At 48.1% G+C, this 19,402-nt stretch overlaps 1 protein-coding gene across 1 annotated transcript in view; it reads right to left on the minus strand.

The window, feature by feature from the left end:
* Window positions 1-19,402, minus strand: part of tgfbr1b (transforming growth factor, beta receptor 1 b) — a 70,949-nt gene that overhangs the window by 24,728 nt on the left and 26,819 nt on the right. The window contains exons 2-3 of the mRNA XM_084398576.1: window positions 12,134-12,379; window positions 6,563-6,799 (exon numbers count right to left, since the gene is read on the minus strand). Of these exons, the coding sequence (XP_084254702.1) occupies window positions 6,563-6,799; window positions 12,134-12,379 (483 nt within the window). The remainder of the gene's footprint in view (window positions 1-6,562; window positions 6,800-12,133; window positions 12,380-19,402) is intronic.

Below are 19,402 nucleotides of genomic sequence, written 5' to 3' on the forward strand. Positions count from 1 at the left end.
GACGACGTGCCAATAAAATAAACTGGCGCTGTACGCTCGACACACAGTGTTTAATCCTGCCGGAGAAACACAGCGAAACAAAGGGAAGGAGAGAGGGATGATCCACGAACCAGACAACAAAGAGAACAGCAGACGTGCAGACGTAAACACACACACATGAAGGACGCAGGTGTTTAGAAACATTAACAGGTAATTATATGAAGGGTAAAGAGTGTAAATGAAGCTAGAATAACCGGAGTCACAGGAAGAGTTTCGTATGAATCAGATCTGGGCGTAAAAGCAGGACTTGACAACCGAGAACACACTACCAGACACACACACTACCAGACACACACACGCGAGAACACACTACCAGACACACACACGACATCGTCCCGCGCATTAAAGCAGAGCTGCTATTGTTACATAAAACTGTTCAAAATCAGTTCTGGTCATTGAACTAAAGCTGTTATAAAAATGTTACTTACTAAAACTAAAACTGCAATTAAAATAAAGCTAAATATATGAAAAAATATAGAATTATAAAAACACTAATAAAATGACAAAAGCACATACATTTTAAAAAAAAAATGAAACTAAAAATGAATTAAAAATATAAATGCATACTATATTAGTATATAAATAATGCTAAAATAACAGTTTGTTGTTCCCTTTCACAGGTCTCTCAACACTGCGAATCTCTCTATGGGAACACCATTGGTGTGGACGAATGTCTGAAGCCCTTATACCAGCACGCCAATGTGATTGGCCAATAGCGCGTAGCACCACCCTAAGCGTACGTCACGTGTGCTTCATATTAGTGTGCTGTGTGCTATTCCTCAGGTTTTACTCCTTCAGGAAGCGGATTTCTGTTGCCCGTAGGAAAGCGTGTTTGTCGTGTTCTTTGCTGTAATTCAGAGAAGTTTTCCCACTCCTCTCAAGCGGACATGATGAGTTTCCAGAAATGCATCGAAACCCCGTCATTTTCGTTCGTGATGATTTGCGGCCTAGGCTACTCCATAAGCTCGCGATGCGACTTCTTCCGGCTGTGGCCCGTTCGACGATGACGTGTTGTCTACGGCGGCCTCTGACTCTGAGGAGCTTATAGGCGAGTGTGTGGCTCTCTCCCTCGAGCGGACAGGAGAAGCGCACTTCTCTGTTAGACGTGGGCACTCGTGCTGTAAACACGCTGGGCTGGATTGGGACAGCGAGGCTGCTCAAAGGTCCAGTCGAAGCTGGACGATCGCTATTTGACTAGCCGCGCCCCAGCCCAGCCCCGTAGGCCTCTACCTTTCTTCCAAGACCTCCACCACGAGGTTTCGAAGTCTTGGAAGCAGCCTTTTTCAGCACAAATCTCTTTGGCTCACTCTTACTGACAAGAAAGAGACAAGACCTTCCTGTTAGATGCCCCCATGTCCAACGACGGTCTATCTGGCGAGTCTGTGACTGCTGTGGTAGAAAAGTTGAGCAGTGAAACAACAATCTGCTGTTTCCCGCAAGCTTATTCCATGCAGGCCTAGGGAGAGCGAGCTTCCCTGCGCTCATCTTCCCTGCGCTCATCTTCCCTGCACCCATCTTCCCTGCGCTCATCTTCCCTGCGCTCATCTTCCCTGCGCTCATCTTCCCTGCGCTCATCTTCCCTGCTCATCTTCCCTGCGCTCATCTTCCCTGCGCTCATCTTCCCTGCGCTCATCTTCCCTGCGCTCATCTTCCCTGCGCTCATCTTCCCTGCGCTCATCTTCCCTGCGCCCATCTTCCCTGCGCCCATCTTCCCTGCGCTCATCTTCCCTGCGCTCATCTTCCCTGCGCTCATCTTCCCTGCGCTCATCTTCCCTGCGCTCATCTTCCCTGCGCTCATCTTCCCTGCGCCCATCTTCCCTGCGCTCATCTTCCCTGCGCCCATCTTCCCTGCGCTCATCTTCCCTGCGCCCATCTTCCCTGCGCTCATCTTCCCTGCGCTCATCTTCCCTGCGCTCATCTTCCCTGCGCCCATCTTCCCTGCGCCCATCTTCCCTGCGCCCATCTTCCCTGCGCTCATCTTCCCTGCGCCCATCTTCCCTGCGCCCATCTTCCCTGCGCTCATCTTCCCTGCGCTCTTCCCTGCGCTCATCTTCCCTGCGCTCATCTTCCCTGCGCTCATCTTCCCTGCGCTCATCTTCCCTGCGCTCATCTTCCCTGCGCCCATCTTCCCTGCGCCCATCTTCCCTGCGCCCATCTTCCCTGCGCCCATCTTCCCTGCGCTCATCTTCCCTGCGCCCATCTTCCCTGCGCTCATCTTCCCTGCGCTCATCTTCCCTGCGCTCTTCCCTGCGCCCATCTTCCCTGCGCTCATCTTCCCTGCGCTCATCTTCCCTGCGCCCATCTTCCCTGCGCTCATCTTCCCTGCGCCCATCTTCCCTGCGCCCATCTTCCCTGCGCTCATCTTCCCTGCGCCCATCTTCCCTGCGCTCATCTTCCCTGCGCTCATCTTCCCTGCGCCCATCTTCCCTGCGCCCATCTTCCCTGCGCTCATCTTCCCTGCGCTCATCTTCCCTGCGCCCATCTTCCCTGCGCCCATCTTCCCTGCGCTCATCTTCCCTGCGCTCATCTTCCCTGCGCCCATCTTCCCTGCGCCCATCTTCCCTGCGCTCATCTTCCCTGCGCTCATCTTCCCTGCGCTCATCTTCCCTGCGCTCATCTTCCCTGCGCTCATCTTCCCTGCGCCCATCTTCCCTGCGCCCATCTTCCCTGCGCCCATCTTCCCTGCGCTCATCTTCCCTGCGCCCATCTTCCCTGCGCTCTTCCCTGCGCCCATCTTCCCTGCGCTCATCTTCCCTGCGCTCATCTTCCCTGCGCTCATCTTCCCTGCGCCCATCTTCCCTGCGCTCATCTTCCCTGCGCCCATCTTCCCTGCGCCCATCTTCCCTGCGCTCATCTTCCCTGCGCCCATCTTCCCTGCGCCCATCTTCCCTGCGCCCATCTTCCCTGCGCCCCTGCGCCCATCTTCCCTGCGCTCATCTTCCCTGCGCCCATCTTCCCTGCGCTCTTCCCTGCGCCCATCTTCCCTGCGCTCATCTTCCCTGCGCTCATCTTCCCTGCGCTCATCTTCCCTGCGCCCATCTTCCCTGCGCTCATCTTCCCTGCGCCCATCTTCCCTGCGCCCATCTTCCCTGCGCTCATCTTCCCTGCGCCCATCTTCCCTGCGCCCATCTTCCCTGCGCCCATCTTCCCTGCGCCCATCTTCCCTGCGCTCATCTTCCCTGCGCTCATCTTCCCTGCGCTCATCTTCCCTGCGCTCATCTTCCCTGCGCTCATACGACGCAGACGGATAGACCTGGGTCCGACGGCCAAGACCTCTTGACCCCAGGCCCCCAGAAGTAGTTCCTGATTCCTTCGCCACAAATTGCGTCTCGGGCGGTTTCGGGCGAGGCTCCCTCGACGAGCAGCACTCCAGACACTCCGCGCACTCACGCCTTCGGAGTTCTGGGAAAAGCCCTAGGGTCACGGGTGCGTGGCCCGTATATATGACGCCGTTCAAAACCCCAGCGTTCGACGTGGTGGGCCAGCCCGATCGGGCGATGAGACAGTTCCCTGTTGTAGAGGTTTCCGCCATTGATGTGCTTGGGATCCCTACGCAGGGGGACCAGTCTATGACTACCGTAGTTACTCCACTCGTACTTCCTGTTTCAGCAGACGCCAAGGGCTCTCTGCAATCAGCGAATGTACTGACACCTGCAGAGTACTGAGCCGCATAGCAGCGCCTGCCCGAAGTCTCACAATGGGTGTTACGCACCATTCGACACGGTTACACCATCCAATTCAGGAAAGGCCCACCTCCTACCAGCAGGGGGTTTTGGAGGCTTTTCCCCCTCCTGATTCGGAGACTGGGAGTGATGTACGGCCTCTCTGCCTCTGAAGGTCCATGTCAACCGCTCAGCCCAGTGGCATAGATCGGAGCAATTGTTTGTGTGTTTTGGTGGTAAAAACAGAGGGGCTGCCGTCACCAAACAGAGAAAGTCTCATGGGGTGATTGAGGCTATCTCAGCGGCTTATGAGGCGCGTGGTTTGGCTTCGCCTCTAGGTGTGTGTGCCCATCCCACTAGAGGAATGGCTTCTTCTCAAGCTCTTTTTAGTCAAGTCACATTTATTTATACAGCGCTTTTTACAATACAGAGTGTTTCAAAGCAGCTTTACAGAGATAACAGGAAGATAATGAAACAAAGTTTGTTTCCTGTTCAGTGATGATTCATTTTTGTTGTAAAAAAGTTATTAATTTAGTTAATTTATATATACAGTGCTATGCATAAGTTTAGACACCCATACTAAAGTTGACTAAAAAGAGGAATAAAAAAATCATCTTTTGGAAATTGAACTTAATGCCTTAATTTAAAAAACTTAGGAAAAATCCAACCTTTAAGGACACCAATTTTCTTTGTGAATGAATAATGTATCGTAAATAAATAAATGTTCTTCCTTAAAATACAGGGTGCATAAGTGAGTACACCCCTATGTTAAATTCCCATAGAGGCAGGCAGATTTTTTTTTTTAAGTATTTTTATTTTATTTATTTTTTAGGATACTATGCATCCTGATAAAGTTCCCTTGGCCTTTGGAATTAAAATATCCCCACATCATCACATAGCATTCACCATACCTAGAGATTGGCATGGTTTTATTTCAGTTAGCCTAATAGCTAGTTTGATTTGCATTGAGAGATGATCTTATGGAAAGTACCCCATGCCAATCTCTAGGTATGGTGAAGGCTATGTGATGATGTGGGGATATTTTAATTCCAAAGGCCAAGGGAACTTTATCAGGATGCATAGTATCCTGGATCCATGAAGTAACTGGCCTTTAAAAATAAAATTCTGCCTGCCTCTATGGGAATTTAACATAGGGGTGTCCACACTTATGCACCCTGTATTTTAAGGAAGAACATTTATTTATTTACGATACATTATTCATTCACAAAGAAAATTGGTGTCCTTAAAGGTTGGATTTTTCCAATTTTTTTAAATTAAGGCATTAAGTTCAATTTCCAAAAGATGATTTTTTATTCCTCTTTTTAGTCAACTTTAGCATGGGTGTCTAAACTTATGCATAGCACTGTATATATAGCCGCTCTGGAGAAAATCGTTCAGCTCAGTTCAGTTCTCATATAATGGTGTCAATGCAGGCAGATCAATATTATTGTTGAATATTAAATTAAATGTTAAATTTAATGTCCCCAACTAAGCAAGCCAAGCCAATGGCAACAAAGGTGAAAAAAGGCGACACTGGCAAGGAACCAAAACTCCATCAGGGCAGAATGGAGAAATAACCCTTGGGAGAACCCAGGCTCAGTCTCAGTTCTCCTCTGGCCAATGAGCGAACAGTGTATGATTATGATTCAGGCAGCATTACAGGTCAGAGGTCAGATTGGATTGGAACAATCAGAATATTATCCAGTTCCATCTGGTTGAAGATCATCACACCGGTATGGAGACGGTTTGTTGAGGATCAGTGCCGATGAGGCCTTCACAGGGAGAGTCTAGTTGACACACTCTCTGCTGACACCTCTGGGATGCGTTGTGGTCGTGTCCAGGCACAGGTCCTCCATCTGATCTGATCTTTAGGGGCTCTTCTTTGGAGGACATTTGTGTTGCGGCAGGATGGTCCTCTCCGAACACTTTTATCACGTTCTCCCGGCTCCCAGGTCTTATCTGATGGAGCGGACACTTCCCACGGTCTTCCAGCTATTCTCAGGTATGTGAAGGCGTTATGGTATAAATCGTTCCCATACCGATATTCGCAGTGTTGAGAAACCTATGAAAGGGAGCGTCTCGGTTACGTATGTAACCTTTGTTCCCTGAGAGTTCCCTTCCCAGACCTGAACAGTGCTTCCTTCGTCATGGAATCTGAGGAATAGCGCACGGCACACTAATATGAAGCATACTATTCTTAGGGTGGTGCTAAGCGCTATTGACCAATCAAATTGGCGTGCTGGTATAAGGGCTTCAGACATTCGTCCACACCAATGGTATTCCCATACCGATATTCGCAGTGTCTCGTTCCCTACTCAGGGAACAAAGGTTACATACGTAACCGAGACGTTTCTCTGTCGCATCGGTGCTCATGCAACCACATAACAAAACAACTACAACTTAAACTAAAGTTAAAATGAAAAATATTTATAAATACTATAATAGTATATAAATAATAAAAATAATAAAAATCTGTCACGTTTGTGAGCATGGAAGCACATAACAAAACTACTACAACTTAAAATGACAATGAAAAATAAGAAGAAATAGTGTAATGGTTTATAAATAATACTAAAATAAGAGTTTGAGTGAGTGTGTGTGTGTGAGTGTGAGCGAGCGAGCGAGACTCACCCGAGCCCAAGCCGGATGTGGTCATGTCATAGATGAGGTCTTTGAGTGTGTGTGTGTGTGTGTGTGTGTGTGTGTGAGAGCGAGCGAGACTCACCCGAGCCGGATGTGGTCATGTCGTAGATGAGGTCTTTGAGTGTGAGAGTGAGTGTGAGTGAGTGAGTGTGTGTGTGTGTGTGTGTGTGTGTGTGTGTGTGTGTGTGTGTGTGTGTGTGTGTGTGAGCGAGACTCACCCGAGCCCGAGCCGGATGTGGTCATGTCGTAGATGAGGTCTTTGAGTGTGGTTCCCACAGTGATGAAGGGATGGTCCATGGTCGGGTCCTCCTCGTTCGGCACACGGTGGTGGAGAACCGAGCGACTGTGGCAGATGTAGAACACGGTGACCATGAGGAAACACACCACACACACCGGACCCGCGATCAGCGCCGCGAACGCCACGGGCCCCAGAGCCACCGGCTTCTGTGTCGGCACTGTGTGTGTGAGAGAGAGAGAGAGAGAGAGAGAGAGAGTGAGTCAGGTCAACAACATTACAGCAGTCAAGGCCTTTAAAACACATAAGATATCAGTATTATATAGTTATGTACAGTGAGGCTAAAATCACATATATTGAACTCAAAATCTTGCATACAAAAAAAAATCAAGAAAATGGGAAGACCATGACAATGTTAATGGAAGCTTTTTTAGATTGTTTTCTTTGTTTTTAAGCAATGTTGCATACTAGGTGGTTCTTCTTTTTTCTATTTTGAATATTATATTTATTATAGTCTTTTTCATTTTGATACCCGGACAAATGAACAGTACAATCACAGGATGGTGGATGGAACTAAAGTCCAAATCATCAGTTTTGAGAGTAACAGTGTTATACTGCATAAAACAATGATTCTTCAGCTGTAAGTTCTTGTAATAGTGTTGTCAGATCTTGTGTTGATTATTGACTGTCTCGAGTGTGTGTGTGATGTGTTTCTGCCAGACTGCGTGTCTGGTTTGAAGTAAACATGAGTCATGCTCGAATCTGCACGCTTAACATATTATCTCAAGCCTAGTAACACTTATTTCATTTTTAAATAAAGGCGTTCCCACAGACGCCTGTCTAGACTTCAGACAGACCCATTCCAGGGAAATCACAAGCTCCCGTAAACAGCAAACACACACCCCGTGATTCATCCCAAGTGGATATCCATAACATCCATGAAGACAATTTAATTAGGAGAAAATGGAAAACATGAGAGATCTGCACACAGACGGAAGGCCGAGGACAGAACATAAAGGTTGAAACAGAAGTTGATCCCGACAGCCGGGAAGAGGCAGAGAACGAGAGACTCTATTCCCGAGGACTTCACTCTGTTTACAGGAGTCTGTGGTCGAGGAGAGCAGGATCTGTTCACATTCCTCAACCACAGGGAATCATTCAAACACACGCATGTGCATGCAGCTGCATGTGTGTGTGTGTGTGTGTGTGTGAGAGAGAGAAAACACACGCCAGCTGCATGTGTGTGTGTGTGTGTGAGAGAAAACACACGCCAGCCGCATCTGTATGTGAGAAAACGTCTCAGGTTACGACTGTAACCCTTGATTACCCCTGTTCCCTGAGGAGGGAATGAGACACTGCGTCGTTAAAAACGACTTTATGGGGGACGCTCCCTGCGCGCGCCTCGGAAGTATGAATGAAACTATTCCAATCCTGATTGGTGTTGCGTCATGACATAACATGCGACGGCATACCCGGAAGTATAAATAGACACCGGCACACACACGCGTTAGCCTCGTGATGAAGCAAACCGCTCCCAGGTATGAAGGGGCGTGGCAAGGCGACGCAGTGTCTCGTTCCCTTCTCAGGGAACAAGGGTTACAGACGTAACCCGAGACGTTCCCTTTCGAGGGAACTCGCATTGCGTCGTTAAAAATGACTCTTTGGGGAACGAATGCCCACTATGCCATGCGCCGAAATTCCTGCCCCTGTGTGAAACTGATCAGGCACAAGCTAGGGCGAGAGCACCCGCGCACCAGGCATATTAGGGAGGTGCAGACTATAAAATCTGATAAAAGTGTGTGGGGTAGCCCAACCGGCTCCCTCACAGATCTCCTGGAGGAGTACCCCCGAGTAGAGGGCCCTAGAGGAAGCCATGCCTCTAGTGGAATGAGCCTTTATGGCCAAAGGTGAAGGCAGATTGTGCACCTGGTAGGCCGAGGCAATAGCCTGTACAATCCAATTACTGATTGTTTGCTTGGATGCAGGGAGCCCCTTCTTAGGTGACCCAAAACACACTAACAGTTGGTCCGACCTCCTCCAAGAAGAGGAGCGCTCAAGGTAAATACTCAGTGCTCTGACAGGACAAAGCACGTGGAGTCTCTCTTCTTCTGCTGACACATGTGGTGGAGGATGAAATGCCTGCAGGACCGTAGACCGTGCCATGCTGGAAGGCACCTTGGGCACATAGCCAGGTCTCGAATGCAAGATGGCCTTAACTCCTCCTGGGGCAAACTCCAAGCAAGCTGGCGAAACTGCCAGGGCTTGGAGATCTCCCACCCTCTTAAGCGAGGTAATGGCTAAGAGAAAGGCCATCTTAAACGTCAAGTCCTTAGGTGATGCCGACTGAAGTGGTTCGAAGGGGGCCAGGGATAACCCTTCAAGAACCACCGCCAGGTCCTAGGCAGGAACTCTGGTCCTGGTTGTCGGTCTCATCTTCCATGTACCACGGAAAAAACGTATGACCAGCTGGTTCCTCCCCAGCGGCCCATCACTTAGTGGTGCATGGAAAGCTGCAATGGCAGCCACGTACACCTTAAGTGTGGAAGGGGAGAGACCCGCAGAGGAACGATCTTGGAGAAACTCCAGAACTGAAGCCACTGGGCAGTTAACTGGATCTAACTCATGTTCTCTACACCAAGTGGAAAACACATTCCACTTTAGGCCATACAATCTCCTCGTGGAAGGAGCTCTGGAGCTGAGTATGGTCTTGACCACTCCAGCTGAAAGGCCAGCATCTAGGTTCTGAACCCCCTCAGGGGCCATACCCACAACTTCCACAGCTCTGGGCGAGGGTGGAATATTGTGCCTTCCGTCTGAGACAACAGATCCCTCCTCAGAGGAATCTGCCATGGCAGACCTATCAGGAGTGCTATTATGTCTGAGAACCATACTCGGGCCGGCCAGAACGGGGCTACAAGGAGTAGACTGACTCCTTCTCGACAGACCCTCTCTAGAACTCCCGGGAGCAGAGCGATCGGGGGAAAAGCGTACAATCGTAGCCTCGGCCACGCTTGTACCATGGCATCCAACCCCAGTGGAGCTGGATGTGATAGGGAAAACCACAGTGGACAGTGGGACGTCTCTCGAGATGCAAACAGGTCCACTTACCTCAGCCCCTGCCTCGACAGGATGTCTGCTCCCTGATTCTGAACCCCCGGGACATACATTGCTCTGATGGACAACAGCTTGCCCTGGGACCAGAGGAGAATCTGATGCGCCAGTTTGTATAGAGGGCGTGATCTGAGACCCCCCTGTCGATTCAGATAAGCGACCACCGACGTATTGTCTGACCGTATCAAGACATGGTAGCCAAGAGTGATGATGGTCCTGCCACAGACCCCTGGCAAAGCGGCCTTCCATGACCGCGCCCCAGCCAGTGAGGGAGGTGTCTGTCGAAACTATTTTCCGGCGACATGACACTCCTAACACTGGCCCTTGGGACAGGAACCAAGGTTTCTTCCATATTAATAGGGAACGAAGGCATCTGCGCGTGACCCTGATTGTACGGAACGGATTTCCCCTCTGGGAAAACCCCTTGGCTTTCAGCCACCACTGAAGGGGCCTCATGTGTAGAAGGCCCAAGGGTATTATGTTGGATGCCGCTGCCATGAGGCCCAGCAGTCTTTGAAATTGCTTTACAGTGATGGCCTGGCCTAGCTTTATCCCGGACACCATGGCCAGGATGGACTTGATACGTGCGGGAGACATATGTGCCCGCATCGTAACCGAATTCCATACTACGCCCAGAAACGTAGTTTTTGCCTGAAGGACGTCCCTCAGGTCGCCTTTCTGGCTAGCGGACTTCGAGTAAGAGCGTTTCCTCTGTTGCCAAGCTCCCGAGGGAGGGGCTCTAGAGGCAACGCTCTCCTTCTGCTCTTGCCTATACGAGGAGCTCGTAGACGGCTGAGGCTGGCCGCTTTTCAGGATTTGGATTTTGAGCGGCGAGGGAGATATTGCTGAAATGCCGCAGATTGTTTCCTCACCTCCTGAGACCTGTCTACGACAGTTGTAACTGCGTCACCGAACAGACCAGAAGGCGAGAGCGGCGCATCCAGGAGAAAAGATTTGTCTTTTTCTTTTATGCCTGACAAATTTAGCCACAGATGCCTCTCCATGGCTACCAGAGGTGACATGGAGCAGCCGATAGCGCGGGCCGTCTACTTAGTAGCCCGGAGAGACAAATCTGCGGCTTTGCGAAGTTCAGCAATATCTTCAGGCGTAGGTCCCTCGCCCTCATCCAAATCCTTTAGTAGGTCGGCCTGGTATGCCTGCAAGATGGCCATAGTGTGCAGACATGAACCAGCCCGACCTGCCGCCATATATGCCCTGCCCACCAATGCAGAGGTATCTCTATATGGTTTGCTGGGCAGTGCTGGGGCTTTTAGGGATGATGCCGCTTCAGGAGAGAGGTAGCTGGCAAGAGCCTCCTCTATCTGCGGCATCTTCCCATACCCCAACTCTCTCGCGCCTACCACATGGCTATAATCCACGGCAGAAGGATAGGAAACACAAGATGAATGGGGTTTTCCCCATGATTTAGAGATCTCTTTATGTAAATCAGGGAAAAATGGTAAGCCCCGGCGCTGAGGTTGTGAGCGGTGCTGCAGGAAGCACTCATCCAGCTTGCTTTTATTTTGCACTTCCTGCTTATCAAGTGGCCAGTTGATGTTGAGTCTGGCCACTGCACGCGTCACAACCTCAACAAGCTCCTCATAAGCGGGAACATGAACCGGCGAGTCTAGTTCACGTTCATCCGCCTCGATGCTGAGTACATCCACTTCCTCGGAAGCGGACAACTCAAGCACCGGACCCTCATCACGGGCAGAAGAAGCTGCAGCGCGGGCTTCTGCACCATGAACGGGGGCTTCAGAACCTTCAGACGAAGAATGAGAAGGTGCAGTCTCTTTCTCGTCTGCAAGGTCCCTTTGCGAACCCCATGATCTGAGTCGCCGCGCGCCGCCTCAACGGACGCGGGACCCGAACCGCAGGGAACGCGAGCCTGGCCATCATCATCAAAGACGGCCAGATGGGAAGTGCCTCGCAATGACCACAAGCAGCCCCCTCGAGAGCTGCCCGGGCGTGCTGCACTCCCAAACAGTCCACACATAACTGATGCGTGTCCCCACCCGTGATATATCTAGGGCAGGGGTGCACACATTTCTTGAACTGCTCACTCGCCATTCTTTGCTTAGATACGTTTGACAAACAACGCCAAATAAGACAGACAGTAACAGAGAGCGCTTGCTGAAGAGCTAAAGCTAACGCGTGTGTGTGCCAGTGTCTATTTATACTTCCGGGTATGCCGTCACATGTTACGTCATGACGTAATCACATTGGCTGCATGTGTGTGTGTGTGTGTGTGTGTGTGTGAGAAAACACATGGAAGTCTGTGAACATTAAAACATCATACATCAAAAAATTTGAAAAGTTAACATTCCAAACCAATTATTGTGAGCTGGATGGCGCGATTGACCAATCAGAATCCAGTACTCTACAGAGCCGTGTGACGGATCGCAGTAAACGCTGTGTTTTGTTGCAGACGGGCGAGTGTTACCTGGGAATGCGCTGAGGTCGGGGTTCTTGTTGCACAAGTCGGTGTCGCAGCACATGGGGAAGATGCCGGTGTCGTCTTTGGTGGAGGGCGCGCACACGAAGGGCCGGTCGCGCGGGATTAGCTCGGTGTCGCTAATGCACCAGCTCTGCTGAGTGGTGACGCTCCCCTGACGCGTGATGGACACGTAGCACAGCCCGTCCGTCGCACACGTGTGGTTCGGGCACCGGTGACAGTAGCACTGCAGGCCTGAGGACACACACACACACACGAGGACAAACATTTAATTTAGTCAAACCTCCATTTAAAACTAAAGACAATGAGATGAACATCTTTACACAACAGTTACAATGAAATGTCAGAAAGACATCAAATGTGTCCTTGCGTTCAAATGGAGTTAAAAACAGAACAGCTGATTGGCCGACGTGTGGCTTTTCACAACAACAACAAAATTGATTATCAATTAATTTGCTATTTTTTAAGAATAATTATTAATCTTACCAAAACAATTAAAAATTTAAGTTTGAACTCAATGTGACCAAATTACAGATTTTCATAAATCACACTGAATAGCAGCACCACTTATTGAACAATCACTTAATACAGTCACTTAATATATTTATTACATGGCTTGGTTGAATTCTTATGTAGAATGCAGTGTGTTATTTCTTGATAATGCTGCTAAGTATAACACACCGTTGCCATGAAAAACAGAGCGTTGCTATGGATGCAGGATTCTAACCGTAGAGACGGAACGGACTATTTTCTTTAGCGGAAGCAATACAATCGTTTTTAAATCAATAAACTCCTTTTTAAATCAATATTTTGAGTCAAATTATTGATTTATTTGCTGGGTAGCCATGTAATAAGCGGGATAATGTAGAGCGAGACCGAAGGCGAGACCGAAGCTCTGTCATATCGGCTACATAACATTATAATAAGAACATCATTATTGTGTGTTTGGGACATGGATTTTAAATTTTAATGGTGAGACTTTTGTTTTTGTAATCAGGCTCACAGACACACACACAGACAGACACACACACACACACACACACACACACACACACACACACACACAGACAGACACACAGACACAGACACACAGACACACACACACAGACAGACACACAGACAGACACACACACACACACACACACACACACACACACACTCACACACACACACACTCACACACTCACACACACACACACTCACACACACACACTCAGCTGTGAGACGCCAGTAATATCAGCCCAGTGATAGTGAAGGTCACTGTGAGAAACTGTGGAGGTGGAAGGAAACACACGAGACGAGGACTGGAGGAAAACAAGCTCACAGTCCAGACCGCTCACACACACACACACACACACACACACACACACACACTCACACACACACACAAGGGCATGACGGTACCAGCTTATATCTTGGTTTCGGTTCAATAAAAAAAGATACAGATATTAATATTTAATAGAATAATAATAATAATTAGTGTTGATGTTTGTTATTAAGTTACATTACTTTAATTTACATGAGATTTTATTAATGCAACTGTAACGAAACGACTAAAATAAATTCAATATTTTATAATAAAAATGTAATAAATTCTGGTGACAATTCAACAGAATGAGTTTATTAAAGCACAGCGAGAACAACGGGAGCAGGAGAGTGGATCGTCAGTCGTAAAGTTGAAAGATGACAGAAACACAGATGACTGTCCAGATGATGGGGGATCGTGGACCGAACAACTGATGTGATGTGGTCAGAGTGAGGTGACAATGACAAACCCTAGACCAGTGCCATTACAATAGGCAGATTTACTCAAAAGTGATTAACATTTTTGGAAAGTTCAAGGCATGGAGCCGATGACTCCCACCGAAGCTCCTCATGATCCGGCAAGAGTTCAGGAACCGGAAAAAGTTACTCCCGTGAAAATATGCTGACCACACCTACAGTTATGAAGAGAGGAGAGAGGGATGAAGAAGAGAGGAGAGAGGAGAGAGGGATGAAGAAGAGAGGGATGAAGAAGAGAGGAGAGAGGGATGAAGAGAGGAGAGAGGGATGAAGAAGAGAGGAGAGAGGAGAGAGGGATGAAGAAGAGAGGAGAGAGGGATGAAGAAGAGAGGAGAGAGGAGAGAGGGATGAAGAAGAGAGGGATGAAGAAGAGAGGAGAGAGGGATGAAGAAGAGAGGAGAGAAGAAGAGAGGAGAGAGGAGAGAGGGATGAAGAAGAGAGGGATGAAGAAGAGAGGAGAGAGGGATGAAGAAGAGAGGAGAGAGGAGAGAGGGATGAAGAAGAGAGGAGAGAGGGATGAAGAAGAGAGGAGAGAGGGATGAAGAAGAGAGGAGAGAGGAGAGAGGGATGAAGAAAGGAGAGAGGCATGACCAGAAAAACCACAAGCAACAGTAAAGCCGGATCATTTTCCCGTCTAGACGCTTCAGAGACACGAACACTCAGGATCATCAGAGACTCCCTCGAGCTGCACACACAGTACAGGAGGACAGTGTAAAGACACAGCCTGACCTCTGACCTCTAACCTGACCTCTGACCCGAGTCCGCAGAGAAACAGTGACCTGAAGAACACAGGTCTGATCCAGAGTCAGCAGAAGATCCTGAGGAATGATGAGTGTGAAGAGTGTGTGAAGAGATCTGTGACGTCTGGACTGACAGCTGTCTGTCAAACACACACTCCATCTGAGATGCAGAGGAACTAACCGAAGCTCAGTGAGGAATCATCAGTATTTCTGACACACACACACACACACACACACACACACTCGCTGTAATGAGGAGATTATTTCTACGCCCAAACAAATCTGGTGTAGAAACAAGTTTCACTCGGTCAATTTCACAAACAATAGCAGAGAAACAGCCAGCACTGCCGACCCTGGAGACCCTGGAGACCCGGAGACCCTGGAGACCCTGGAGACCCTGGAGACCCTGGAGACCCTGGAGACCCGGAGACCCTGGAGACCCTGCCGACCCTGGAGAACCTGGAGACCCTGCCAACCCTGGAGACCCTGGAGACCCTGCAGACCCGGAGACCCTGGAGACCCTGCCGACCCTGGAGAACCTGGAGACCCTGGAGACCCTGCAGACCCGGAGACCCTGGAGACCCTGGAGACCCGGAGACCCTGGAGACCCGGAGACCCTGGAGACCCGGAGACCCTGGAGACCCTGGATACCCTGGAGACCCTGGAGACCCTGGAGACCCTGCCGACCCTGGAGACCCTGGAGACCCTGCCAACCCTGGAGACCCTGCCAACCCTGGAGACCCGGAGACCCTGGAGACCCGGAGACCCTGGAGACCCTGCCGACCCTGGAGACCCTGCCGACCCTGGAGACCCTGGAGACCCTGCCGACCCTGGAGACCCTGGAGACCCTGGAGATCCTGGAGACCCTGGAGATCCTGGAGACCCTGGAGACCCTGCCGACCCTGAAGACCCTGGAGACCCTGGAGACCCTGCCGACCCTGGAGACCCTGGAGACCCTGAAGACCCGGAGACCCTGGAGACCCTGAAGACCCGGAGACCCTGGAGACCCAGACTTCTCACGAGAGCACAAGCTGAATTTGCTCAGCAATAATGATGCTCATTAAATATGCCCTTGTATCCGAGCTGCACCAATCACAGCGGGTTATCTGATATAGGCGGGCCAGAGGCGAGATGATGACAGCGCTGTTGACGTCGAAGTCATTAGTAAACATTGCAAGATGGCTATGGATGAACACCAGTTGTTTGAAACGGCTTTGGCCGCTACAATGAACGAGTTAGACTTGGCTTTTTTATCTAAAACAGGAACAGAAGACGGCGCTCGAATCCTTCCTTTGCAAGAAGGGCGTTTTTGCTGTTTTGCCGACCGGATACGGCAAGAGTCTAATCTACCAGTTAGCTCCGCTGGTAGCTGAGCGTATGGGGCTTGTTGTGATTGGTTGTAGTGTTATCCAATTGCGTGCAGTGAGATTTTCAAATGCGTGTTTGGTGCCGCCCCTCGAGCTGGCTGAGCATCATTAGTCGACGCCAGACCAATAATCTTTCAGATCTAGGTCTGGATTCCCAGGCTGGTAATGCCTTGAATTTCAGGTGCAAGTCTGAAGTAGACTGATCTGAGATCATGGGGAACATCCGCTGGGATCTGCATCTTCATCGTGTCTCTTTCTTCATCGAGAAGATTCAACAAACACAGCAAAAAAAAAGTTTAATTCATATTTAAAACTGTTAAATATAACAAACGTATCACTAGTATAGTATTTTAAATTGATAGTTTTAGAATTTAATTTAATGAGTTAATATATTTATTTTAGGTAAATTTAACAATTTTAAGCATTAACTGCATAAATTGGTCTATTTGTTATTTTATTAATATACTGATCAATGATCAAATCATTTCTGCATTTTATTTTAAAGCACTGCATGTGATCAACATGTTAATTAAAGCCACTATTAAATCAAAATTGACAATTATTTTTTATGGAATATCGCAGTGTTTATTGTAAATGAGTTATGGGTGCACATCATCATTATTGTGTTAATAATGTTGAATTAGAAAAAGTTCCTCTTGCAGCATCTCTTCTCTTCTCTGATGATGAGGGCGGGGCTTTAACCTGTCACTCACATGAGATCAGCCAATAGCAAACCACAACCATCCAAACAACTCCCCACAGACAATCAAGCCCCGCCCACATTTAATCTTGTTCCAGAAGCGATTCACTCGATATACGCCACAATAGAGGAGAAAAGACCAGCACAACTTCCCTCTCATCACGAGTTTAAATAATCAAAAGTCCAATAATAAATCATCTCTAGTACAGAAACAGTCTTCTACTGTTCTAAAAATCTGACACTTTTTGACAAACATATACACTTTAATAAAATAGTGTTGGCATTGGATCTTGACATTTCTGCAGACATCCGTCTCAAACACAAGGATTGTTGTGAAGCCTTGAATCTCAAACATCCTCAATTAAAGTCAATAACTGCTGTGGCAGTGAATCCAACGGGATGACTACAAGCAATCGGGACAAAGTGGGAGATATGGATTGCCAGTATTGATAAAGGAAGAGAACCGGAGAACTGGAGCCACGCCCTCATGCAGATCGCCATGGTTACGGGCTCAGAGCGTCGCTAGGCAACAGGCAAACAATGCGCCGCGGTCGGTGCGGGATAATCCGGGGTTTCTCTCGGATCAACAGAGGAACAAAGATCTGGACTGATAAGCAGAAACAAAAAGCAAAGTCAGTGTTGTGAAAGGTCAGGAGTGTTTGCTGGGAGTTGGGATTATCCTCTGGGAACTGCAGTAAACCCAGAGCTGTGTGAACTGAAGCGGTGTGAACACAGGTATACATCACTGAAACTGTGGGCTTTAAGTGCATGTGTGTGTCCCAGCAGTCCTCGGATGATCCCACTGAACATGAGGGGTTTCATGTGGACCGGAATGTTTTCATCTTCCTGAACAGGGATCGTGAGCGTCTTCAGGTTTAGTCGGCCGGTGCTGCGATACAGTCCTGTACTGATTATGCAAACTCTAATAAGAGATAAACCGCAGAGGAGTCAGAAATACTGGGTCTGACACACAACATTAATTATTCATAATTAATTATTGATTTAATGAAGTTTAAAAAAAGGCGGTAAAAAGATTGTTTGGGGATTATAGTGAGGATTTTGTGTGTGATAAATGTTAATAATGAACGTATTTTAAATGTAAACATGTTTATTTTGTAATTAACATTGGTTAGGAGATATTACCTCGTCACTTTTACATTTGCCTCCATTTCTGTGTGGAGTGTGTGTGTGTGAGTGTGTGTGTGTGTGTGTGTGTGTGTGTGTGTGTGTGTGTGTGAGAGTGAGTGTGTGTGTGTGTGTGTGTGTGTGTGTGAGTGAGTGAGTGCGTGTGTGTGTGTGTGTGTGTGTGTGTGTGAGTGAGTGCGTGTGAGTGTGTGTGTGTGTGTGTGTGTGTGTGTGTGTGTGTGTGTGTGTGTGTGTGTGTGAGAGTGAGTGTGTGTGTGTGTGTGAGTGCGTGTGTGTGTGTGTGTGTGTGTGTGTGTGTGTGTGTGTGTGTGTGTGTGTGTGAGCGTGTGTGCGTGTGTGTACGGGACACTTGCTGTTTTGTACAGTTTTGTAAACTTGTCAAATAAATTAAAATCAAATAAGTCAACATCTTTAGGCATTAAAACTAAACAAAACTACACTATAAAACAAAACAGACACACAAAATAAAAACAACAAAATAACAAAACAACCACGAAATAAAACATAATGACTACAAAGTTAAACAAAACAACAAAATTAAACTAAACAAAATAAAACAAAACAACAAAAACAAAAACAGCTAATTAAATTAAACAAAACAACAAAATTAAACTAAACAAAATAAAACAAAACAACAAAAACAAAAACAGCAAATTAAATTAAACAAAACACAAAAACAACAACAAAAATAAGCAAAACAACAAAATTAAAAACCACGAAACAAAACACAAAGGCTCGCGCTTCGATTTGCGAAATATTTCTCTTTCGCATTGCCTGAAAGACCTCCTCATGCGGGCGTACACACTTTTTTGCGATAAATGTGAGTTTTTGCGAAATTAAACGTGTTTTCAATTCACAATTCCAATTTGGTTAATTTGAAGAGTAATGTAAACGTCCTGTTAGAGTGATGAAGTACGGAGTGATGATGGTGATGAACTGTAGGGTTGGGGTTAGATTAGGGTCAGCTGACTGAAATGATGCATTATGTGTTATTGCTACACGTAACGTAACAGGCACTACAATAAAGTCTGAGTTTCAGCGTTTATTTTAGTTTACGGCCAGGAAGCGCAGAGCAACACTCGTGAGCATCGGTCAGGGTTTGATTATTGAGCAGCTCTTTCATGACCGTATCTGACAAACAGGACGATCGATATCCTCTGTGTGTCTCTGTGCTCCTCTGTGTGTCTCTGTGCTCCTCTGTGTGTCTCTGTGTGTCTCTGTGCTCCTCTGTGTGTCTCTGTGTGTCTCTGTGCTCCTCTGTGTGTCTCTGTGTGTCTCTGTGTGTCTCTGTGTGTCTCTGTGTGTCTCTGTGCTCCTCTGTGTGTCTCTGTGTGTCTCTGTGCTCCTCTGTGTGTCTCTGTGTCTCTGTGTGTGTCTCTGTGTGTCTCTGTGCTCCTCTGTGTGTCTCTGTGTGTCTCTGTGCTCCTCTGTGTGTCTCTGTGCTCCTCTGTGTGTCTCTGTGCTCCTCTGTGTGTCTCTGTGCTCCTCTGTGTGTCTCTGTGTGTCTCTGTGTGTCTCTGTG

This window comes from Rutilus rutilus, assembly GCF_951802725.1.
Source record: "Rutilus rutilus genome assembly, chromosome: 24".
NCBI lineage: Eukaryota > Metazoa > Chordata > Actinopteri > Cypriniformes > Leuciscidae > Rutilus > Rutilus rutilus.